The 23,068-nt window shown below is 39.9% G+C and overlaps 2 protein-coding genes across 2 annotated transcripts; one reads left to right on the forward strand and one right to left on the reverse strand.

Moving 5' to 3' along the window:
* Window positions 1-1,970: 1,970 nt before the first annotated feature.
* LOC103706795 (E3 ubiquitin ligase BIG BROTHER-related) lies at window positions 1,971-10,179 on the forward strand. The gene is made up of 7 exons (XM_008791031.4): window positions 1,971-2,263; window positions 2,363-2,648; window positions 2,737-2,777; window positions 5,872-5,913; window positions 5,999-6,120; window positions 6,208-6,316; window positions 9,852-10,179. Exons 1-7 carry the CDS (start codon window positions 2,060-2,062, stop codon window positions 9,903-9,905), a joined length of 858 nt encoding a protein of 285 aa, XP_008789253.1. The 5' UTR covers window positions 1,971-2,059; the 3' UTR covers window positions 9,906-10,179.
* A 3,792-nt stretch (window positions 10,180-13,971) lies between these two features.
* LOC103706833 (receptor protein kinase TMK1-like) lies at window positions 13,972-19,539 on the reverse strand. Its single transcript, XM_008791079.3, has 2 exons — window positions 17,280-19,539; window positions 13,972-16,063 (listed from the first exon to the last, which is right to left on the reverse strand). The coding sequence occupies exons 1-2, from the start codon at window positions 19,537-19,539 to the stop codon at window positions 15,531-15,533; spliced, it is 2,793 nt and encodes a 930-aa protein (XP_008789301.2). The 3' UTR covers window positions 13,972-15,530.
* Between the last annotated feature and the right edge of the window lie 3,529 nt (window positions 19,540-23,068).

Genomic DNA, 23,068 nt, shown 5'->3' on the forward strand with positions numbered 1-23,068 from the left:
TTTTTTGTTTTACTTCCATCCCAAGCTCGCATACATACAATTCTATCAGCAGTTAAAAACTTTTCTAATTTAAAAAAGATAAGCACCACTAAATTTATGCATCACCGTCCGCGCAGTGCACGTGACATGTTTTATATTTAAGGCTGTAAATAAGCCAGTTGACCTATGATCTGACCCAGCCCAATCCGCTTAGATCCAATCTGACTCGATTTAAAGGACCCATAGAGCCAAATCGGGTTCTAAAGTTGGACCTATTCTATTTTTCGGATTGGATCTAGGTTTGCTAAATTTTGACCCGACCTGATCTGATCCGACTCGGCCCGTTTAATTTTTGGAGGATTTCTTACCCTATAACCTAGCCTAACCCGAATTCAAAAAATCCATTAGGCCCGTAAGCGCAACCCGTGGGTCGTGACCCATCCGTGCGACCCGTCTCCCTGTGAACCATGACTTGCTCGCTCTCAGGCTCTCCCAAATCACAAATACGAAAGGAAAGACTGAAATCCCCCATTCATTCCCAATCGCTATCGACCATCTCTCTCTCTCTCTCTCTCTCTTTCTCATGTTAGAGCGCTCTCTTCCATCGGTGGTTGGCCATCGCGACCGTGACTACTTCTGTTCATCACTGTCTCTGACATCCCTTCCTTCTCCCTCTTACGCGAACCTATTCATGAGCGGCGATGCCACCCCCAACGACGTGATGTGGGCCTTACCGGTGATGACGACAATAGCGAAGATGAAGACGACGATGAGGAGGAGTATGACCGGCGCGCGTCAAGCTCTATGGCGTCTTCATCATCAAGGGCAACACCAAGATGAGGGCCTCTCTAATTGAGGCCGAGATGCTCCCTACCTTCCGATTCAGTGTTTCTGCTTGGGGGTCTCCTCTAGGCTGCTAATGCCACCGATGAGTGCCTCCGGCGGCTTAGCATTCAGGTCCATTTCCATTACTCTCAATGCGGCGTGGGGGTGGGTGGGTTGGGGGGGGGGGGGGGGGGTTGAGGAGGAGGAGGGACTTGGTGCCGGGGTCATCGAAGAGGAAGCAGAGGAGGCCGGTGGGGGGAGAGGGGTAGTCAGAAGCAAGCGAGGGTGGAAGGATCGAGAAAGAGGTGGGCAGTGGGGGGAGGAGGGGGCCAGCATCGGAGGGGCCCTAGCAGTGAATGGGTCTGGACTTTGGATCCAACTAGGATTTGAGCCATATCCAAATTTTTTTGTTTGAAATTGGATTATACATAGACCCGACCCAATCTGAATGATCTGTTGGGTCAAAAATTATAGCAGTGTATCTGACTCGATCCGATCGATCTAGATATAAAAGTAAAACCTAAATAAAACAATAAATTAGATTGGAATCACTTGTGATCTGATCTAATCCGATACATTTGCACCCCGTTCACATTCCGCTCTACCAGCACTAACCGTCTCAAACCGAGCGATCCTTGCCTGCATGAATATTAAACCAGCAGCCAGAGCCCGAGATACATGGTCCAGATATCTCCCGATATGCTTTAAGATTCATCCTTGTCAGATCACACCCATTGGCCCGCCGTCCAAGTTTAGGATCCCGACGGCGTACGTCATGTCCCGTCCCATTCACCTTCATCAGACGCGACACGAATCCGATGTTCCCCTCGAACTCCTATCTTAAACTGCTCCAGATCGGTCTGCCAAAAAAAGTAATAACGTTAAACCTCCCCCTCCTCCCTCTTCCATCAAACCGCTAAATCTATCCTGCTCCTCCGTAGAGATTAAAACTGGAACTCGGATTCGGTCGGGTATAAAATTGCTCTGGTGTCCGATATCAATCCAAAATATTCACTGCTACGTGGCTCGAGATTATTGTTCTTGTACCGCAGTTTCGCACGAACTCTGTAAATTGATCCAATCAAATAGTACCATTTTATCGTGATTTTGTTTGGTACATTGTTTGGGTCTCGTAGCATTTCCCTTCCGCAATTCCAAGTTCCGGTCATTCCTTGCGATCATTCCTTATTCCCTTTCGTAGTATTAAAGTACGGTTTAAATTTGTTTCGCTTCTCCATTCTCTCTTTCTCTCCCGATGGAGGACTCGAAGGAGAGCGGCGCTGGAGATAAGATTGCCGAGGAAAGCCCTAGCCCCAACCCTCCGCTGCCGGCGGAGGGGGAGGCCGGGCCTGCCGTGGGGGTGGCGCCGCCTCCCGCGATGCCGCCCTCCCGGATGCCGTTCACCAGCCTCAGCCAGGTGGACGCCGACCTCGCCCTCGCCCGCGCCCTCCAAGAGCAGGTGAGCCTCCTCGATCCTCTCTTCCTGTCGCCGGATCTTTGTCTTCGGGTTCGCGCTAGGGTTTCTGAGGTTCTCGGGTTCGGGGAATTTTTGGTCCAGGAGCGGGCGTACATGATGCTGCGGATGAACGGTGGCCATGGAAGCGATTTCGAGAGTTCCGACGCTGGGAGCTACGAGTATGAGGACGGAGACGAACCGGAACACCCGATCGACGAGGGGGGGAGCGCCGAGGGGAGCGATTACGGCGAGGATGCGTTCGATGCCAACGATCGGTCTGTCGATCCTGCCGAATTTGAGAGCGACGAGGCCTTTGCGAGGGCGCTGCAGAATGCCGAGGAAGCAGAGGTGGCCGTCCGGTTGATGGCCCTTTCCGGATTGAATGATTGTGAGGGAGTCTTTGTTAAATTTTATGGCTTGCTGTCATCTGTTGGTTTCATTAGATCTTGAATTGATCTGAATTTTGTTATCTTTAGGGGCTGTAGAGGACCACGAGGACCATGACAGTCACTCTCAGGTGAGAGATCGGTAAATTTTTGTTATGTGATTGCTTCTGTTATTGATGACCATTGTACTTACTGAACTCCAAGAACAACAAAGTTGTTATTAGACCAGAACTACGAAAGTTAGATTTGTTTTATCAGTCATCATGAAAAATGGGGCTTGGAGTTTTTTGATCTATTTTTTTACAAATTTTAGCGTATTTTCATAGTTATGGATGAACAATCTTTGTTACTCGTTTTGTTCTTAGTATGTTTGAAATACTTATCAGGTATGTGGAGATGTATTTATCTATAAGAATTTAGAAGACTAGTCGTTGTGTAGTATCACCATGAGTAGTATGGAACCCCAAAGAGATAAGCATTACAAATCATTAGTATGATGCATTGAAGCATTTTGAGTTGTATGCTGCATGTTTTGTCATATCTTATGGGTATCATTAGATTCACATCCTTTATTGGAACCTCTGTTTGCTTAGCTTCTAGGTTAAAACAGGAAGGAACACCTCATCATGCTGGGGTTTCAGATTGCCTTTGTTTATGTAGAACCCAAGCGTATAATTAGTACTTGTTTTGTTGTAAAAGGAAAGGTTGGTAGGAAAAAGGCAGTTAGCAAAGTATCTTTTAAGGTCTGATTAAGTAACTTTTATGTGACTCTTAAAGGAATACTGGGTTGAAATGGTTGAATAGGGGTATACATTTCTGCTAACTATGCTTACACTAAATGAGGTATTAAGGAAAGATGGAAATACTCTATCCTCAGGCCTCTAGTCGAAGCCAAATAAATGTAGTGTGGATAAAGCTATCTTAGTTATGTAGGGAGGGTGGCTGAAAAAAAAATTAAGGGAGGTTTTTGTGTGTGTGTGTGTGTGTGGCAGTTTGTAGCAGCATTTATTATGAATGGGATTCTTTTAAGGATCTAAAACTGGGGTATATAAAGTGAAAGATATTTGGAAAAGTTCAGTAGGTAGGTTCTCCATAACTCTGTAGGTGTTCTTGAATTTCAGAGCATCTGCAATTTTTGAACTGTATAGAGAGCTATCTCTTGGAAACTATAAAGGTTTGGGGCCGATACAATAATTTATGTGATGTAAGACAATAAGATTGAGTAATTTGTTAAGAAGTGAAGTGGGTGGAAGAAAAGAGCTGCTGCAGGAGAAACTTGACGGTGATGGGCTGAGAGAAACATGAGCAACGAAGGGCTGAAGTATGCATTTCCTTTTCTCTTCTTGATGGGGTAATGCTGCACTTAAATGGTTTGTATTATGTAGAATTAAGTTGGGCTTTAGGAATTTTATTGGAAGGTATAAGAAATTTAAGTAAATGCTAGAGCTGCATAAATAAATTTGGCTTTTAGCATTGGGGCTTAGAAGGATATTGCCCGGAACAATATCTTGCTTACAATGGGGTTACAAATTTATAGTAAATTGTATTGCAAGCTCCACCTTAATGGCGTTTTTATGCACATGTATAATTAGGTTTGATAACCTTTTGGATTGTTTGAGGTTGAGACATTCATGTTAATAGTTGTCTCAATTCAGATCTTTATCAATGGCAAATTGACAATGTCTTTCAGAGGGTGTTAGCTGCAAGTGTATTATGATGTCTGAGAGGTTATGATGCATATGTTTCTACACTTTTGAAGGTTAGTTTGCAAATCTTTATGGCTAAGAATGTTGATGACTATCACTTGAAACAGTTTAGTTTTAAATAAAGTTTCATACAAGTGGTGCAACAAAGAATCTGAAAGAAGGGAATCAAGTGATCACTGATTTACATTTAAATTTCATTCCCCTTGTGTAGTAGTAAAAGATGTTAAATGGATGAATGAACAAAAGAAGGATTAACTAATATATCTGCTTTCTATCCGTTGTTTTCATTCATTTAATTTTAATATCTGTTATTTGAGTTCTTAGACTTATATGCTTTGCATGGAAATTAATGAGTTATTCTCTTAATATCAGAGACTCATAACCAATCCTGAGATGCACTTTTCAAGCTTACCTATTTGCCATCCATTATTATTTCAAACTTACTCTTTAATTATGTGATCGTGACACAACATGATTCTTCAAAAGTCCATCCATTTCATCATGCTTGTCCAAGTTGATAAGAACATCTATGTTTCTTCTTATGTATTATTTGGCATGAAATTAATTTTAAAGTTTGGATTGCTTTTGGTTAATTCTAAGGTTCTAAGAGGGTTTATAATAGCTACTTAGCATATGGAGATGAGGTATATTTTAGATCTTCAACACGAATATACAGAAATCAAACTGAGTTGAACCATAAGGAGAAGTTAGAAGGAGAGATTGTCTGTAAAATCTTATCCTTTTCGTTGGGAGAAGCACAAATGTTTTGTTAAATATAATTCTTCGTGCATCATCCAAATTATGTATTCCCCCAGCCTGCATACAGCCTGGACAAATTTAAACTCAGACAAGTCTAATTCTGTTGTAATCACATCAACATAACGGAATTCTCACCTATTGTATAGAACTTACATTACTTGAAAAACAACCTCCTGCTACATTACATTACATTTATCATATTACATGATTAATTTAATCTTGTATTGGATAGTTTAATATATAAAAATGTTCATGAAATTGTTTTGACAGCGACAATTGTCTTTAGTGCTGCCAATATGTCCTTTTTTAGGATGACTTACTTGGTGCATGTGATTGCATTTTTTCCAGATACTTCAAATGCTATCTTTAAGAAATAATAATCTGTGATGTAAAAAACTGAATTATGATTTCTGGGGTGTTTTTAATTGTAACAAAGTAGAAGTTGCGTCAATCCTATACCTTGGGATGTTTTGCTTCCTTGGTGGAGGAAATTACATTTCTGAGATGCTCTATTTGTTATCTATAAGAAAATAAATTTAATTAATTTCATGGGATCCTGTCATCTGTATGTAATAACAGATATGAAATTAGCTATATAAGATTCCTTTTGCAAACAATTACTTATGCATTTCGGGGAGTTTAGTGTAATCAACACAAACTATGCTAATACCTTGTGATCGAAATCCTACCTATTTGGCTAGCCAGGGCTCGAGACTTGTAAATTTGCGGTCCTTAACCTTTTATATTCTATCTATCTCAGGATGCTTGGGAAGAGGTTGATCCAGATGACTATTCTTATGAGGTAAGCTAAGTTTTCAAGATGTTTCACAGTTAAACTTCCAATCTTCGATATGAATTGGTGTTTGAGAATGCTTTTGTTAATTCAGGAACTAGTTGCATTGGGTGAGGTAGTTGGAACTGAGAACAGAGGCCTCTCTGCTGACACAATAGCCTCTCTGCCTTCAGTCAACTACAAGGCAGGAAGTGCGCAAGATGGCAACACTGATCAGTATGTGCAGACTCTTATAGACTTCTAGCATCCTTTATCGAGAGGATTGATAATATGCTAAATTTGATGATTATTTATATTTTTTAGATGTGTTATTTGTCGGCTGGAGTATGAGGATGGTGAATCTCTAGTTATGCTTTCATGCAAGCACACATATCATTCTGAGTGTATAAACAAGTGGCTTCTAATAAACAAGGTATGTTATTGTTAATACAAGACAGAGCTATAATTATACTTTTAGCTTTTCATGATTTTCTGTATTTTTATTTGTTCGATTAAAACCAGTCACCTTTCTGTTGTCAAATCCACGATTACTGACGCAGTTAGACAATCAAAAATGTTCTGTACTCATGATTTTTGGAGAAATTGAATCAAGTTTCTATGCATATTAATTTTTTTATGATTATTCTTTGAAATTAGTATTTTGACGAACTCTCAGATGATAATGTGATTGTGAAAATAATATAATTTTAGTAATAATCAAACTACTTTATTTGGACTAGAAGTTAGTAGTAGTTAATTATTAAGCACAATGATTTTTACTAACTAAAAACTATTGTTAGCTGACATAGTTTTAACATTATTATCATCTCTAGGTGCGAATTGGGAACGTAAATAAGCATGAATAGATAATCAGGGTTTTAAGACTCTCCTGGCCCATCTTCGATTAGTTTTTTGGGGTTGAGTCAGGTGATAAACCATTTTTTGTGAAAACCACATGAATTGGATTTTAGTTGTTGACCCGGACAGTTTGACCTTTCCAACTGTTTGAGTAGATTGTCCATCTGACCTACTTGATTGTAAGGGGCGAAATAGAAAATCCCAGGCTTTAACCGAGTAAAGACCTACGAGCCTAATCTGATGTTGTCCTCTCATATTACTCTTATTTTTCTTCTCTTTTTGTCCATGTTCTAGAAGCAAAAGGGATACCAGTCCTGTTGCTGCAAAAAGCCGAAAGCCAGCCACTGTAGCTCCCTACTAAAGCCCCAAATGCTCTCTACCTTGCACCTTTAATCTCTCTAACCTAGTGCTTGGGGAAAAGTTGTTTCCTTCTTCTTGCCTCTTCTTCCTTTCTTTTCCTTTTGGTTTTCTTTTCTTTTCCAGGTCTTCTTTAGAATGGCTTTGGGTATTGAGGGGTTGGAGGGTAGCCAGCTTCATTGCTTGTGACAATGGGGATCTAGTGAGCATGCTTGTATGATTAGTTATCATCCTGATATTAACCCTTTAGAAAGTGGTTCAAATTTTGTGAAATACAGCAACACTAGGGAAATATCAAAAAACTAAAAATTAAAAAAATTAGAAGATCAAATTAAACATTATTTCAAAATGAAATTGTTTGGGACTTTTTGGTGTCCAATAATTTATATCTTTTATATTGCGAAGAATTTATGTTTACAGTGTACTATATCATTTTTGTGTTTGTTGCCAATCTAGCATAATGCCTTAAGAATTGAGTTTTAGATAAACAAATTTATGCTTTCTGGGTTGCAATTCTTCTGATTTCTTCTTGAAGCTTGTAAAATTAAGTTTAACGTTTAGAGGATTCCTTACTTCCTGACAATCAATGAGTGAATAAATAAAGAAAAATTAACATGTGCCTCATTTGTCCCTGTAAGTTAGCTTTGGCTGAAAGCCAAGCCTTAATTTCTGAGAAGCTACAACTGAGACAAATTTTTTGATTTTGGTTTCTGTATTTTTGGTGACAATTGAAACTATGGTCAAAGCAGATGTTTAAAATTCCAGGAAGTCCAATTGTATGTGTTGTCTCCTGCTTTTCTTTGCTCTTTTTTAGCGCAAAATGCTCAAAATTGCTACTTTGCTTCATCGCTGGCCTTTCTTGAATCTAGACCCACAAAAGTTTAAGCTTATGTACCATTTTTTTTTTGTTTTAGTCTTTGCTTGCACTGACCACATGATACCCCCCTAGTCACATTTTTTGCTCATTGCTAGGATGTCAGAATCTTTAGTATTATTGTCTGAGCTTGACTACCACTTATTCATTGCTTTGTCTTTTCTTGCAATATAACTTGGAAATTTTAATTTATAAGATTTCCACATGCCAACACCTTTGGGACATTTAAGCATGGCGCAGAAGTCCTTGGAATCCAAAAATTATGTGCTATTTAGTTAGGCTAGATATGCATCAGCACTTTTGCATGGCTTCTTGGATTTTCTCGTCATGACACGAACTCTTGACCATTTCAAGTGCTAAACAGTGTTGTGTGAATGTGCTTGGAAGTTCTAGTATTACGTTATAACATTCTCTTTTTTTTTTCTGTTATATGGCTTGAACTCCATGTTTTCCAACAAGAAGTACCATCAACCTTTGCGGATGGAAATTTGGTAGCAGGAAACTATTGTCTAGGGTAATATACTGTTTTCAGAAACTCCCTGCAAACTTGAACCCATATCCGCTTCGTAAGTGCCTTTTTGAAGTGTTTTTACTTTTCACAATATCCACTTCTACGCCTGCCCCTGATTCTAGCAACTAAGGATGGAAATTTCTACGTAGTGTTTTGCATCTACATTGAATTCTCGTTGGAAACTTGCTCTTGCTCTTGGTTCCCAAGTACTTCTGCTTTATTTATTTATTCTTTTTTGTCTTTTCACTCCTAGAGAGATCTAACTTTTGCAGCACCCAACCCAAATACTATCCCACTCCTATTTGCTGTAATCAAACCACTAACCAGACAAAAAGCTTTGTCTGTTAGCAAATTTTGTTCTATTAAAAAAAATTATTTTGAAATTTTTCATTGTGCAGAAGTGTTCCCATGTGAGTTTCTAATGTTTAGAGTATAGGATTTTTTAGGAGATATGGACACTTGTAACGTTGTTTTGATATTTTTTATGCCTGTTTTAAACTTCATGGTCACCAATCTGCATGAGTCTAGTTTGTGGGAATTTTTTAAAAAGGAATTTGAAATAATAAATTAGTTTTAGTATGTTGATGGCTAAGGTGACTGAGAGTTAATCAAAAGGTGCAATTTTTTTTTCCCTTTTTTTCTTTTGTTGAAAAGCTTGGGGAATATCATCTGAATGCAGATTTGCTGCACTGGAGACCTTTTAAGAAATAAACTTTTTTGGATCTTTTGCAGTTGCTATTTCACCCACACTATGATTTATATTAGGAACACTTTTGTCAAAATCTGACAATTGGGTTTTCAGGCACCACATGTGCCCTTCCTCTTCCAACTTGCTGTCTCCTTCCACCCTCTCACCCGAAAATATAACCAAAAATGATTTCCATTATCTCACAACCACCATTTTGACATTAACCTCCACTTTTAAGGTCTTCTGTAGCATTCTGTCTCAGTTACTGCCCCTCAAGTCAGCAATCAATTGTAAGTCCCTAAATTTTTTTACCCAAGATTTGACCCAGGGAATCGAAGGAATTTTGTTCTGTGAACAGTTTCCTCAAAGCTCGAGCTTACCTTGTGAGCTCAAACATATCATGAGCTTACTAGTAACAGATGACCAAAGTTTCTGCTTCTGCCTATAATTAGATCATGAGAAGATGCTTGCAGGATACATCTTCAAAATTGTGACTATACATGCTGAGATGATTAGAAGTGGGTAGGAAAAACCATCTGGAAAATATACCAGTTTTATATCTGATACATTGCTGTATTTACTATTAACAGTAACAGTTCCGGATTAATCTTTTACTCTGATTTCTTTGCCCTGAAGTTTCAGCTGGAATTGACATATTACAATTTTTTGGTTTGGTGCAGGTATGTCCAGTCTGCAGCACCGAGGTTTCTACCTCCGGAACTAAGCAGGAATGACACCTGATAGAATTTGCCATTGCCTTATTTGAATGCTATAACGAGACAGCTCCTCTGGGAGTATTTGTCTGAAATACTGCGTCCACCAGTACTCATGGTCAAATGGAGGAGTTAGATGCTGTTAACTTATATGCATAAATTGCTAAAATTGCACAACGTGCTCCAATCTATAAATTCATTAACCTCTTCAATTTATTGCACCTCTCTAGTCTTTGTCCTTTCAGAGTTTGTTGGGTAAATTACCCTGCTTCATATTGATGCCTTCATAATTCTATTTTCAATGCATGACCACTCTTGTCTGAAATTATTCCTCCGTATAATATTTATCAACACTCGGTCATACTAAATCTGATAATTGCTAACCCGGTTTTCCCTTTTATGGTCCTTTAAAGAAGGTTCCCAGATAATTCAAACTGTTGGTAGGTGTATTTGTGCTACAGTTTGAATTGCTTATCTAAAAACGGAGTAGAGATATTTTGTCGAATACTAGCATCATTCATATTTGAATTCCCTTTATTGTTTAGATCATGCTATACTGATATTGTGTTCTCTGTTATCCTATTTCATGTCTATTGGCATCATATTACTCTTGAGCTTAGGAATCTGATGTAGCAGAGGATCTATTTACCACAAAAAGCTGTAAAATTCTTATACTTCCAGACCCATGAGTAGGGTTGTCGGGTTGGGCTATGTCCATACTCAAAGCTAAAATATATTTGTTAGATATAAATCCAAACCTAATTAAAACTCCACGCATGTACCAAGGTTGGACCCAAAAAAAAGTTGGGTAGGATAGAATTCGGGTATTAAGACTTGATTTCTTGCTAGAGAGCTTGCGGTACATGGTGAAACAAGTTGTAAATAAGTTTGGAGGAGATTTTTGCACTCACCACTTAATACCTAGTTGGTTGCCCGTCATCCAAACTTAGTTTGGCCGAAGGAGTTGACTTTGGGCGTTTGGGTTGTAACTTTTGTGCGAAAGAATTGGTTGATTTTTTTTCATGACGTTGATCATCAGGATTATGCTCTGCATAGATTTTTAAGGACTCTGAACTACTATATGTATCTATCTACACAGATCTTGAAGCAAATATTGCACGATCCAATGGTGGATCTTCTTGTTTCGTGTGAAAAATACAAGCCCTAACCCAGGGGAAGCCCAAGCACGGCCTCCCACTAGACCCACTTACGTTAAATCAAACAGGCTCGTTGGCATGGTTGCTAATTATTGGTCGGTACCTGAGTCGGAGTAGTTTCTCCATAATCCACATATATGATCTGTTGGCGGGTCGGGTTCTGACTATTAGCACTACACTAACTCTACATCCGAACCCGAATCCAAAACCCGACCAGCCTCGTCTGTAAGTAGCCACCCGCTCGTCTCTCGAACGGGACGCAAGGGGCGCGAGGAGGTGAGGAAGAAAGCGAAGGATGTCGGGAATGGAGGATGGGTACGCGTGCATGGCCCAGGACGTGATGAGGAGCGTCGCAAGATCCAGGAGCTCAAGAACAAGAGACAGCTCCGAGGTATTGATTCCATCTCTCTCTCTCTCTCTCTACCATTCCGTACTTATCTTGGTCTTTGATTTCTTCTACGATAGAGAAAGAAGCCCTCTGTCCTTCGACAAAGAAATTCCTAACTTCTGGGTTTTGCTTTTGGACTTAATTTCTTCCTTGACAAGGAGGGACAAGAAAAATCTTCTCCTTTTTCTGGAACTCAGCTGTGTTATGATTTTGTTTTATATGGGTTATTGATTTGTTGATAAATAATCACTAAATTTGACGAAAATTGTAAGCCATCTATAAGATTGTTGGTGAATTTCGTGTAATACGAAGGAAAAAGATTGGAATTTATTGGACAAAAAAAAAAAATAGGACGATGAGTTGGTAATTGATGAATGAGTGCGTGTATTAGTCTTGATTTCTTTAATGTGCTTCCATCAAATGTACTCATCTGTTTGTACTTGTCACCTTTTTGAGAATGCTCATTGTGCCCCACATCATCATAGTTTTTGTCACGCCCCGAGCCCGGAGCGTACATCTTTGCCTAGCTCTTCTCATGATTTGTGCTTGTCACTGTTTTAGGTCAATCAATGGTAGTTATGGCTTTCTGGGGAATTTTTAACTCTCTTATAATTTTTCTACCAGCACCATTAAAACTGTGATCTTGTTTGTTGTTCACCACACATATGATCAAACAAAGAAGTGGGAGCGTTACATGATTCATGGCGATTACTAGAATACTGATTGTAGCCAAGATTTCACAGAGGCTTGCTAAGTCTAATGAGTCATATTTACAGTAGAAGTATACTTCCCTGTTCTCCTACTGAGGCCTGTTTATACTGGAGGACTCTGGGACTCTATAACTATATCTAGCAGAGGATTACAATTAATCTTGTAAATTTGTTTTGCTGATGTTGGCCCTGTCAAATATTGGACATTCAATTCAAATGTGAGAGTAGTGATTCACTTTGCCATTCTACGGATTTTTCTATAAGGTAGCATTCTTATTTTTTCTGACGATTTCCATTCTGTTCTTGCTGTGGAATTCCTCGTTTATGCTCACCATGGATGCAAGGCCCTAAAATGCACAGGAATTGAGGCTGGCCAAGTTTAGTTCTATGGGTGGCTGTGCTAGGTGCAATTTGTCACTGAGCATCACCAACATCATAAGCTTTGTCCATAAACGCAATCTTTTCTGCAAACAACTTATGAGGAATCAGAGATCCATCTTTGCTTCTCAATGTAGCCAACCTGATGAATACTGCTTGCTGCCATGGAGCATGGAAGACATTAAAATGATGCATGGTACATGAATGTGTGTGGAACACCAGAACCAGAGCTTCACAAACACTTGAGAACTGTAGTTTCTGGTCAAGTTGGTCCAATGTGTAGTTACTAGGCTTGGATTTTGGATGATAAACCCAATTATAATTCTTATTACTGCGTACTTTATCCAAGCCAAGTCCATTTGCAGAGCTCCCAGCCGACCAACCCAAATCCATACTTTTACCATGGAGCTCCTAACCTGATCTAGCTTGACTCCAAACCTTTCTGTGTTCTGGTTGTAACTTTTTCGAGCTATCTTGTTAATTGTCAGGTGGGTTCGGGTTCGGTTGGATTCTTTTATTTGGATGTTTAGACACGGATGGATTCTTAAACCTGACCAAACCTGCTCAAGTTGCATCATGTGAAGCCTACTCATAACTTGCATGTTCTAGCAGAAGATCTAAGTCAATATTGACCTCTTTTTCCTGGTTCCACCCGTGCATGTTGAATTACGATGGGAGAACAGCAACCACATGGACAAAGGATGATGCAAATCTTCTAGTGTGCCTCATTCTTTCATTTTTCAGAAAGCAAAGTCTCTAAACACTCTTTTCGAATATAATTTATGCTATTAATCTCTTTATCATCTAATCTCTAGCATGCAACATTACGTGCAGTAGTTGGTCGACTCCGATGACATATTAACTTGAATTAACTTGATCTATAGGTTTTGGCAGCATACAGTGAGGTCCTATTCAATTTGTGAATATTTTTTTAACGAAATGTGAGCAGAACCTACTAAACCTTCATTTTTTCAAGATTAATTTTGGTGGTAGTGTTCTAAATAACGATCATTTTGGCGGAGCTAGATTTGTTGTTAGAAGTATAAGCAGTGCACTAGTGGCAGCAGGTGGAATTAGACTTTTCGAGGTAATGTTTCAACTGACTAAGTTGCGTCCCACTTGGAAAGAATTGATGTATGCAATGAAGCATCTGAGGGTGACGATATTATTCTAGAAGGGGACTCGTTGACAGTAGTTAGGTAGCTATTAAATCCACTAATTACTGAAATCAGTTTCTATCTATTGATTTAGGATTGCCGAAGAATAGCTTTCACTCTATACTCTTTTGAGGTGTTACATGTTTGTAAAGAAGTTAATAGTGCTGCTGATTGGATAACGACTTATGTGGCTAATTATATGGAAACTACTTTATAAACTGCTGCGTTGGATATTCTTTCTGATTTTTTTTTTTTTTTTTGATTCACATAGATGTATTTTTACTTGATTAGTATAATAATCTAGTTTTATCAACAACAAAAAATAAGAACCCACTTAACTAACTCGCCACTTAACTAACTCGCCAATAAAAGCAATGCCAAGCAGGCTCTAAAATTCCCACTTTAAAATTTTTAAGCCAGGTTACCCTAGGGTTGGCCATATATATTATGTAAGCATCGTCATCTAACTAGATCTTTACCGTATTTATGGATTTATTAGTGCAACTATGTATATTCATGCACAAAAATACATACAATTGTATTTTTCGCCCACTAGATGACTGGCTTTACTGGTCATCTTCAAAATTCAGATGTTTCCATGTAGGAAATTAAGAAGATTTAGGAACCGTTGGATCGTTGACTCAGGTTGGGTCAAGCCCGGTCGACTTTCCAGCTCATGCCCCAGTTTTCAATTCCTCCCCTCCTCCTTCGCTACTTCCCGGCTCACAACATCAAACGTTCAACGGTCAACATTCAAAAACAAACGTCCCGGCTCCCTCCTCTGAACTCTTGTACGTTTACAAAACGCCATTTTAGACAGCTCCAGTTCCCATTCTTCTCCAAAGTCCATATAAATACTCCTTTGCCTCTCCTCCTCCTCAAAAGTCTAAATTCCCTCGATCCATCTCCTTCTAGCTCTATCATGATATCTCTTTCCTTCTCTCACTGTTTCATTCCCTGAAATTCAGACATTTCCACAGGTAAGAGGGGATGTTAAGAATGACAAACCAACAAAAGAATGTTTTGATATATCAAGTGCAATAACTTAAGGGGAAAAGGGAATGAATGTCTCGACAGCTAAACTAATATCATCAAAATCCAAGTGCCGGGTGTCTGCACTTGACCAGCTGAAATGATGCAAACTGGAAGTCGCAAGAGCAGCTCCACCCCTCATGGAACTTGTCGATGCAATGCCGGGCAAATTCCTCAACCATCCCCCATATACTATTAGTCCCACCTGTTAATGGTGGCTCTAAAAACAATCATCTAAGGCAAATACAGATACATGTTAGGCTATTTTATTGTATGTTTCAATCACATGGATGATGAAAATAATAGTGATGTTTCCTTACAATTGAACTTTGAGCAGCCACCAAGGCATAGATCAAACCATATGACCGAAAAAGAAAAAAAAAACATTATTTATCAAACTACAAACAGATGAGTGAACACATGCAGGAAACGATATCCTCCATACCATGCAATGGTGGAATCATGACTAAAGAAGGTGATGTCACCCATAATTGACATCAGTTTATGCACTGTGAATCACTGAAACACAACCCATCATTTTGAATTTTTGATTTGGACAAAACCTAATCATGAAGCAAAGTACCAAGCTTGTTTAAGTATCTTTTCTTACCATTAACTGAACTTAAAGAAGAAAAGAAAAAGGAATCAAGCTTATCATGGAGCAACAATTAAAATGTAAAAAATATAAATCAGAAACCATGTAAAGGAAGATAGGAAAAGAGACTTCCAAACTCAGAAGTATATGAGAGGCTAGCTAGGTGCTAGGAAATAGGGAATTAACATGCTACACTAAGAGCTTTTCTACTAGATCCTCTATTTCTGATCTATCTTGAATCTACTGAGGTGAAAGATTCAGTAAAGTCTGGGGATCTTGTATGAATGCTGCCCTGGTAGGTGTCCGTGCTAGGAATATACGATGACGATGCAGTGCCATCCATTTGGCTACCGTCCGTGGATTCCAGCCACTTCCTAAACACCTGCGGTGATCGAACTTCAAGGCCAATACCATAACCATCCTCCAATTCAACATCAGTTGGCTTCCAAATTCCAGCAAGTGATGACAGGACATTGACAGCATACCCCATGTCTGGCCTCCGGTAGGGATCCCTTACAGTGCAATAGCAAGACAAATCAGCAACTGTCTTTATGCTCTTGAAGGTCTCCTCATCAAAAATGATATTGGGGTCAACGGTCTTCTCGAAGGTCTCCTCATCGAGGTGCATCCTCCGAAACCAAGTCACCAAGTGCATGCTCTCCTCCGGCAGGTCTCTGTCGATTGCTTTCCTACCAGTGATCAGCTCCATGAGTATCACTCCGAAGCTAAAGACATCGGCTTTGGTGGTCAGACGCCCCATCACTGCTCAGAAGAAGAGAATTAGCATTGTGACTCGCATCAAACATATATTCATATCCGAATAACAATCGGATAGAGGCATGGATGGTTAGGAAACTTCTTCAATTTTGGTCTAGCCAAATAATTCATTCGTGTATGAAACCTAGAAACTAACAATACAGACCATAACTTCAAAATTGTTAAATTGATCAATGGTTTAGGATAATTATCAGGTAAAACTCAAAGGCAACAGTACGTAAGCCTCTAAATTGAGATTGAAGATCATGTAAAAGTTACATGATTTCAAAATTTCAAGTTACTTTTATCCTACCATGGCATGGTGGTTTATACTGTTTTTAATAGTCAATCATTATTCTAGGAAGAACTTAGTGCCACAGACAAATGGATATGGTGCTGAAAAGCAATCTCAGTCCATGCATATGCTGAATCCAAGATTTACTCTGAGAGCCAGTATGTTTTATAATCTGATAGAACTGCACAAAGAAAAAAGATATGGCTTCTACTGTCAAAAGACTCAAAACTAAATGAAGTAGATTCATATTTGCAATAAATTATCAAATTCCTGAACTTTTCCTAGGTTTTTGTTTAATTTTGCAAAGTATTCATCAAGTGGAGATTTTTGTCACCATAACATAATATTTTCTGCACATTAAAGATGTTATCACGGCAATAACATCTTTCCTTAAAAGTGCGCAAACCTGTATTTCCACCCAAATGAACAATCCTGAATACGACTCTTTCGTTTAAACTGAATTTAAAACTACATGCCGTCAGTAGTTGATGCACTAGAGATGATCCTACAACTATATTTTGGATTGATGATATATTGTAAATATCATGGATCAATTGAGCAAAACTTTCAACTTTAATAAGCATTTCATTGAAGCAAAAATCATCTATCACATATGAATATTCCTCTCTAGCATGCATATATGGGGTACTAAGCAACTAGTAAATCTTCTTCTAAAAGCTGAATTGAATGTCTACATACCTAGAACAATCCAATTTTCTTTAACAGAGAATTAAGATACTTTATATTCAATCTCTGAGCACGAAACTATCTATTCTTTAAAAGTCTCCATACTTAGAACAATCCAATTTTCTTTAACAGAGAATTAAGATACTTTATATTCAACCACTGAGCATGAAACTGTCTATTCTTTAAAAGAACTCCATAAACAAAATAAGACACAAACAAGTAATACAATGAAAAACTTACCTGCATACTCTGGATCAAGGTACCCAAAGGTTCCAGCAAGCCTAGTTTCAATAGACTGGTTCCCTTCTTGCACAAGCCGAACTAATCCAAAATCAGCAACCTTAGCTCTCATATTATCTCCAAGCAGAATATTAGAGGGCTTCAGATCCCTGTGTATGAAACATCGATTAGCCAGATTGTGTAGATACTCTACACCACGGGCTACATCCAATGCAATGGTCAGTCTCCTTTTCCATTCCAGTGGCTTCAATCCTGCTTTCATCCAATCAAAAAGATGGCGACTGAGTTCACCCTGAGACATGTACTCATAAATCAGAATCCTCTCATTTTCTTCCAAGCAGTAGCCAAGGAGGGACACCAGATGCCGATGCCGGACGTTGGTGAGGACCGAAATCTCTGACTTAAACTGATGCAAACCCTTCGAACCCGTCGCCCTGGTCTCCATTCGCTTCACTGCAATCATGGAGCCATCATGGAGCTCCCCCTTATAAACTGTCCCAAACCCCCCACAGCCCAAGATATTATCCTCGCTGAAGTTATTCGTCACCTCCCGAAGTAATTGCATCGAAACAGCCATGCTCCCTGGCTCAGCTATATCGGGTTCAATGCTCTTGAGCCTGTTTGCACTGCTCTCATTGCTTGCAATTGTAGCCTTCAACAGCTTCATATCAGAACCAGAATGCTGATGGTGTATCACTATATTGTTAGCCCTCTGAAGTTTACTCTGCTTCCTTCTCTTGCAATAGCAGAAACCCAGCAAAATGCCAGCCAGGAGAACACCATAGAGCACAGCAACGATAGAGCCCACCATGACTGCTGTGGACTTCTTCCTTCCACCGTCATCAGCATAGCCAGAATTTGGAGGTGGAGGACCATCTCTTCCAATATCCGGATTCCCATCCGTGTTCACCGAAACATTCCCACCAAACCTTGGAACATTCCCCCAGAGTGCATTGCGAGACACATCCAATACCTGGAGATACTTCAGATTAGTAAGCTCTGATGGGATAGTGCCAGTGAGATTATTACCAGAGAGAAGCAGCTTCTGCAGCTTAGGCAGCAACTGGAAGCCCTGCGAGATGGTACCGTTGAGGCCCAAGTTCTGCAAGACGACGAGGGTGATGTTGCCACTGGGATCGCACGTAATCCCCGTGAAACCTTGGCAGGGATCATTCCCTCTCCAATTGTCGGCAAGGTAAATAGGATAGCCAAAGGACTCGGCAATGGAGAGCAGCACATTCACCCGGGGATCGCAGTCGACGCCGACTTCGTCAACGCAGAATCTCTCTGTACGTGGGTCGAGGTCCACCTTCTTCATTGTCTTCGGGAACACGGGCACCGGCCCCTGCAGGAGATTATTGGTCAATATAACGTTCTCAAGAGACTTGAGCGAAGTCAGCGAGCTCGGCACGGGGCCGGTTAGCTTGTTATCGCGAAGATTCAAGTCATGAAGGTTTTCGAGGCGGGAGAGGTCGGGTATCGGGCCGGAGAAGGAATTGGATTGCAGCTGGAGCCGCTTGAGGTTGGTCATGTTCCGGATGACGTCGATGCTGCCGGAGAGACGGCGGCTTCCCTTCTGGTTGTTGAGCCAGAGGGAGCTCAGCGAGAAGCCGGAGAAGGCGGAGGGGAGCGGGCCTTCGAGGTAATTGTAGGCGAGGGCGAGGTGGTAGAAACTGGGGAAGCCGTCGGCGAGGAAGTCCGGGATGGTGCCGGTGAGGTTGGCAATGTTGGCGGAGAAGTTGAGGAGGCCGGAGGCGTCGCGGAGGGACGGTGGGATGCTCCAGCCGGCGAAAGGGTTGTTGTCGAGGTAGACGTTGGTAAGGGAGTAGAGGCCGGAGAAGAAGTCTCCGGGGATGGAGGAGAAGTTGTTGTTGGCGAGGAAGAGGGTCTCGAGGGTCGCGAGGCCGGTGAGGGAGGGGATGGGACCGGAGAGGCGGTTGCTCATGAGCTCGAGGCGGGTGAGGGCGGTGAGGTTGCGGATGTCCGGCGGGAGGACGCCGGAGAGGCCTCGGTTGCCGACTTGGATGGCGACGACGCGGTCTCCGGAGCAACGGACGCCGACCCAGTGATCGCAGGGGTCGGAGGAGTCCAACCAGCCAAGCTTGCTGGCTGGATCGAGGGACTTAGCGAGGGTCCTCATTGCGGCCGCGTCGCCGGCGGCAAGCTGGGCCGCCGCCAGGTCCGCGGCGGAGAAGAGGACGGCGGTGACGACGAGAACGAGGAGGTGCCGGTGGCAGGGAAAACGGGCCTTCTTCTCCATCGCAGGAAAGAGGCGAGAGGATTTAGTCGAAGGAAGGGAAACTATCGAGGCTTAACGAGAGAGAACTGGTGGGGCCCGCCTTGATTGAGAAAACATGAAAACGATTGACCCAGTTTTGCACCCCACGCTGGGTGGCGGTGAAGGGAAGCGATGTCATGGCGGAATTACGGTGGGACCCGGTTGGCGACCAATGGGTGCCGTGGGTCTGCGGGTGTCAAATGGGAGATATTATTTGAGACTTTCCTGGAATTTGGACCGGCGACTGCGGAGGGTTTCGTTCTAAACGTGGAAACAGTTTTATTTTCATAAATATCCCTATTAGTTTCCATTTTTATTTTTTAACTCCTAAAATCTCCATTCCAATTTCCACATGGCAAAAGATCTTTTTTTGAGGATTGATACTTGACTTGCAAACAACCCCCTAACGATTCACACCAACTCCGGCTTATGATATCAATCCCTCTGCACCAAATGGAAAGATAAACTTTTAGATGCACATGATCATCTCCTTGTAGCATTACTCATTTGATTTTGTTTTATTTGAAGACCTTTATAAAAATTAAATTATTGGGAAACTTTAAAAAGAATAGAAAATCGATGTATATTTGCATAAATTTTCTAGTTTACCTTTTGGATTGTATTGGCAAGAAAATATTCTTGGTATTTTTTTGTGTATTTTAGATTGCATTTATAGATTTTATTTTAAAATATCATGATTTTGTTTTTTCTTGAATTGGAAATTTATATTTTAAAATTGTCATTTTCTTAGAAGATATTTGCTAGTCCAAAATAGAAAGTTTAAAAACGAAAAAGTTGAAGATAAGGGGATAAGAACATGAATTGAAAAAACTTACTTAAACAATAATATTCAATTTCATGATCAAAAGGTATTTTTCAAGATTTTACGGTACAGATAACACCCCATATTATAAAATCATTATTGATAATTTTAAAAAATATAAAATATCAAAATTTTACGGCATATCCAAATTTGGACCGTCCGGATTGAGTAGCTTGAGATCGGCTTGCGAAAAGCTCGAATCAAGCTTTATTCAAAGCTAAATCAATTAAGCTTGAACTAATACAATGTGTATGAAATTAATTTCAAACTGGGTCAACTATTAGTTTCTGATAAAGGAGGAAGGCCTCAGCGCACCCAAATTTATTAGAGAGAATGAAGAAAGAAAAGCAGAAAGAGAAAGAGGAAGATAACAAAGGAAGAGTGAAGTAGGAGCAAAGCGAGAAAAAAAAAGAAAAGAAAAGAGAGGACACAGATTCAAATACAATTATATTTATATAAGATGAACTATCTTTGAGAGGAGTGGATATCTACTGCATAGTGAGGCACATCCATAAGGGTTGAGGATGCAGTGCCCATAAGTTTATACAACTAGAATTATTTGTGGCGCACCACAGATTGCTGTGCAGCTTTTAATAGCTGTCATCAGAAGATGGATGGCTATCGAACAAACAGACGATATGTATGATACAATATGTGATCGTAGACTGTCTTATTTGATGGCCGCCCGCATTCTAAAGGTGGTCATCACAGTCTCCACTATATGGTTCGCGCACTGCAGAGGATCTATGTTTATGGATTATAACTAGAGAGAGAAATCTTGGAGGGTTCAAGAAATGAGGTTAGCTAGTGTAAATTAACAACCATTGTTTTGACCCTCATAATTATCAATAATGATATTGGTGGGACCGTTATATAACAAAATAAAATTCTTCGGTATTTTAATACTGGAAGTGTGTAGCCACTAATGACGAGCATGGTGATGCCAAGTTCCTACACTGCACATCGTCCTCATCTCCATGCATGTAGACATGTAGGAGACAAGGTTAGAAGGATTCACTTTCTTTTGGGCGGATCTCCTGTTATTGAATTGTGTAGTGATTGCTTCAAGATCTATGCAGACAAATGTACGAAAAATTTGGAATGCTTTCGAAATCTATGCAGAGCACGATTCAATAGGTGAGAAAGAAGAGTCATTCTTTCCCATAAAAGATACAATTTGAAACAGACCCGAGAGGTGTGCATCATGTGCGTTGTGCACGATATCACTATCGTGCCTAGGTTGCGCTCGCAATCGATGGCAAGCTACACCCATTAAAGACGAGCAAAAGGACTAGCTTCGGGTCGTATCTTTTGCATGAAACAATGATTCACCATTTTTTGTGATATGTGCCGTTGGATCGTGCAATAGCTGCTATATAATTTTGGAGTGCTTTGAGATCTATGCGAGATATGATTCAATAGCTAATGTCACAAAAAAAAAGATCTATCATTCTTTTGTGTGAAGGAAACCGAACTAATTACAGATTCCCATATAAAATTAGCCAATTGCTTTATTCTTTTTCTATTTTTCCAATTTCCAGCTTTATAGTCTGATAGGATTCTTAATTTGTTGTCTGCTTTTATAATAAGTACAGGATTGACAATGCATTGGGCCTAGGCATTATTTCTTTTCTTAATTTTATTCCTGAAAGCTTTTATACAAGCAATTAATATGCACTTCATTTTCTCCGTGTGAAGAAGATAGATATATTTTTGGTAGCTCAATTAGAAAGGACTACATAGGCTGCTTTAATGTTTCATACTCTATAAAGAGAGGGATGGCATGTATCACACCTACAGTATATATATATATATATATATATATTTGCCTTCAAGATCACTCCTTTCTATTAACAATTAGCACTACCTTCTCAAATATATATCAAATTAGTTCTAGTTGCCTCCACATGTTCTTAAGTGCACATTATAGAGTGCAGCAAGTGCGTGGATAGCCTTAGGTTGGGTAAGAAGAAGCTTTGATGACTCCACATGGAGAAGACCAGACAAATAGGGCAGTTTATTTAACACCAAAGGTAGGCACGAACCAATAAAAGAAAATAATATTTTAATTGCATCGAGTACTGCTACTATCTAGAGCAGTATGAATCATCCGTTATAGCAAAAAAAAAAAAAAAAAAAATTAGATGCACGAATTTCTTTTGGTTTTATGGTTACCGGAAGCAGGTTAAGTACATCAGCAAGCATAAAATCTACAAACTTTGAAACAATGTGCTATCAATTTATGCATGACATTGAAAGTAAAGATTGAAATGAAGAATGCAAAAACTTTCACAATAATGTAGATGTGAAATACATATAAATTGCAGCAATATCGAATAAAAGCTGTAGGCAAATCTCGAAATAATCCTCAAATTTCTCAAGATCCTTCTTTTAATATAACAAAAATTACCATAGACATAATGACCTATGTTCTCACTAGCACAACCCCATTTTTTGCATATACTCGAACATTGCAGCAATGATCCCTTTCATTATCTCCTTTCATCAATGAACACATGTATTTTAAGTTTACCTCGTCAAACCTCTTAAAATTACATCTTAGCTACCTCTTATGTAGACATTCTTAGATCACATACCCTTCCCATGCTCTTCCTACCAAGCTAGCACATATATTGTGTTCTATATTGCAATAATACATTGCTTTGTGTGAGTATCACATCACACACG

The sequence above is a fragment of the Phoenix dactylifera genome, chromosome 11, assembly GCF_009389715.1.
Source record: "Phoenix dactylifera cultivar Barhee BC4 chromosome 11, palm_55x_up_171113_PBpolish2nd_filt_p, whole genome shotgun sequence".
Classification (NCBI taxonomy): Eukaryota; Viridiplantae; Streptophyta; class Magnoliopsida; order Arecales; family Arecaceae; genus Phoenix; species Phoenix dactylifera.

Bases quoted from the DNA above. Each gene is read 5' to 3' on its own strand.
- LOC103706833 (XM_008791079.3), bottom strand. From the start codon at position 19,539: ATGGAGAAGAAGGCCCGTTTTCCCTGCCACCGGCACCTCCTCGTTCTC. The intron at 16,064-17,279 runs GTAAGTTTTTCA...TCTTCTGAGCAG, and splicing joins CCTTGATCCAGAGTATGCAG to TGATGGGGCGTCTGACCACC.
- LOC103706795 (XM_008791031.4), top strand. From the start codon at position 2,060: ATGGAGGACTCGAAGGAGAGCGGCGCTGGAGATAAGATTGCCGAGGAA. The intron at 2,264-2,362 runs GTGAGCCTCCTC...TTTTTGGTCCAG, and splicing joins CCCGCGCCCTCCAAGAGCAG to GAGCGGGCGTACATGATGCT. The intron at 2,649-2,736 runs GTGAGGGAGTCT...TGTTATCTTTAG, and splicing joins CCTTTCCGGATTGAATGATT to GGGCTGTAGAGGACCACGAG.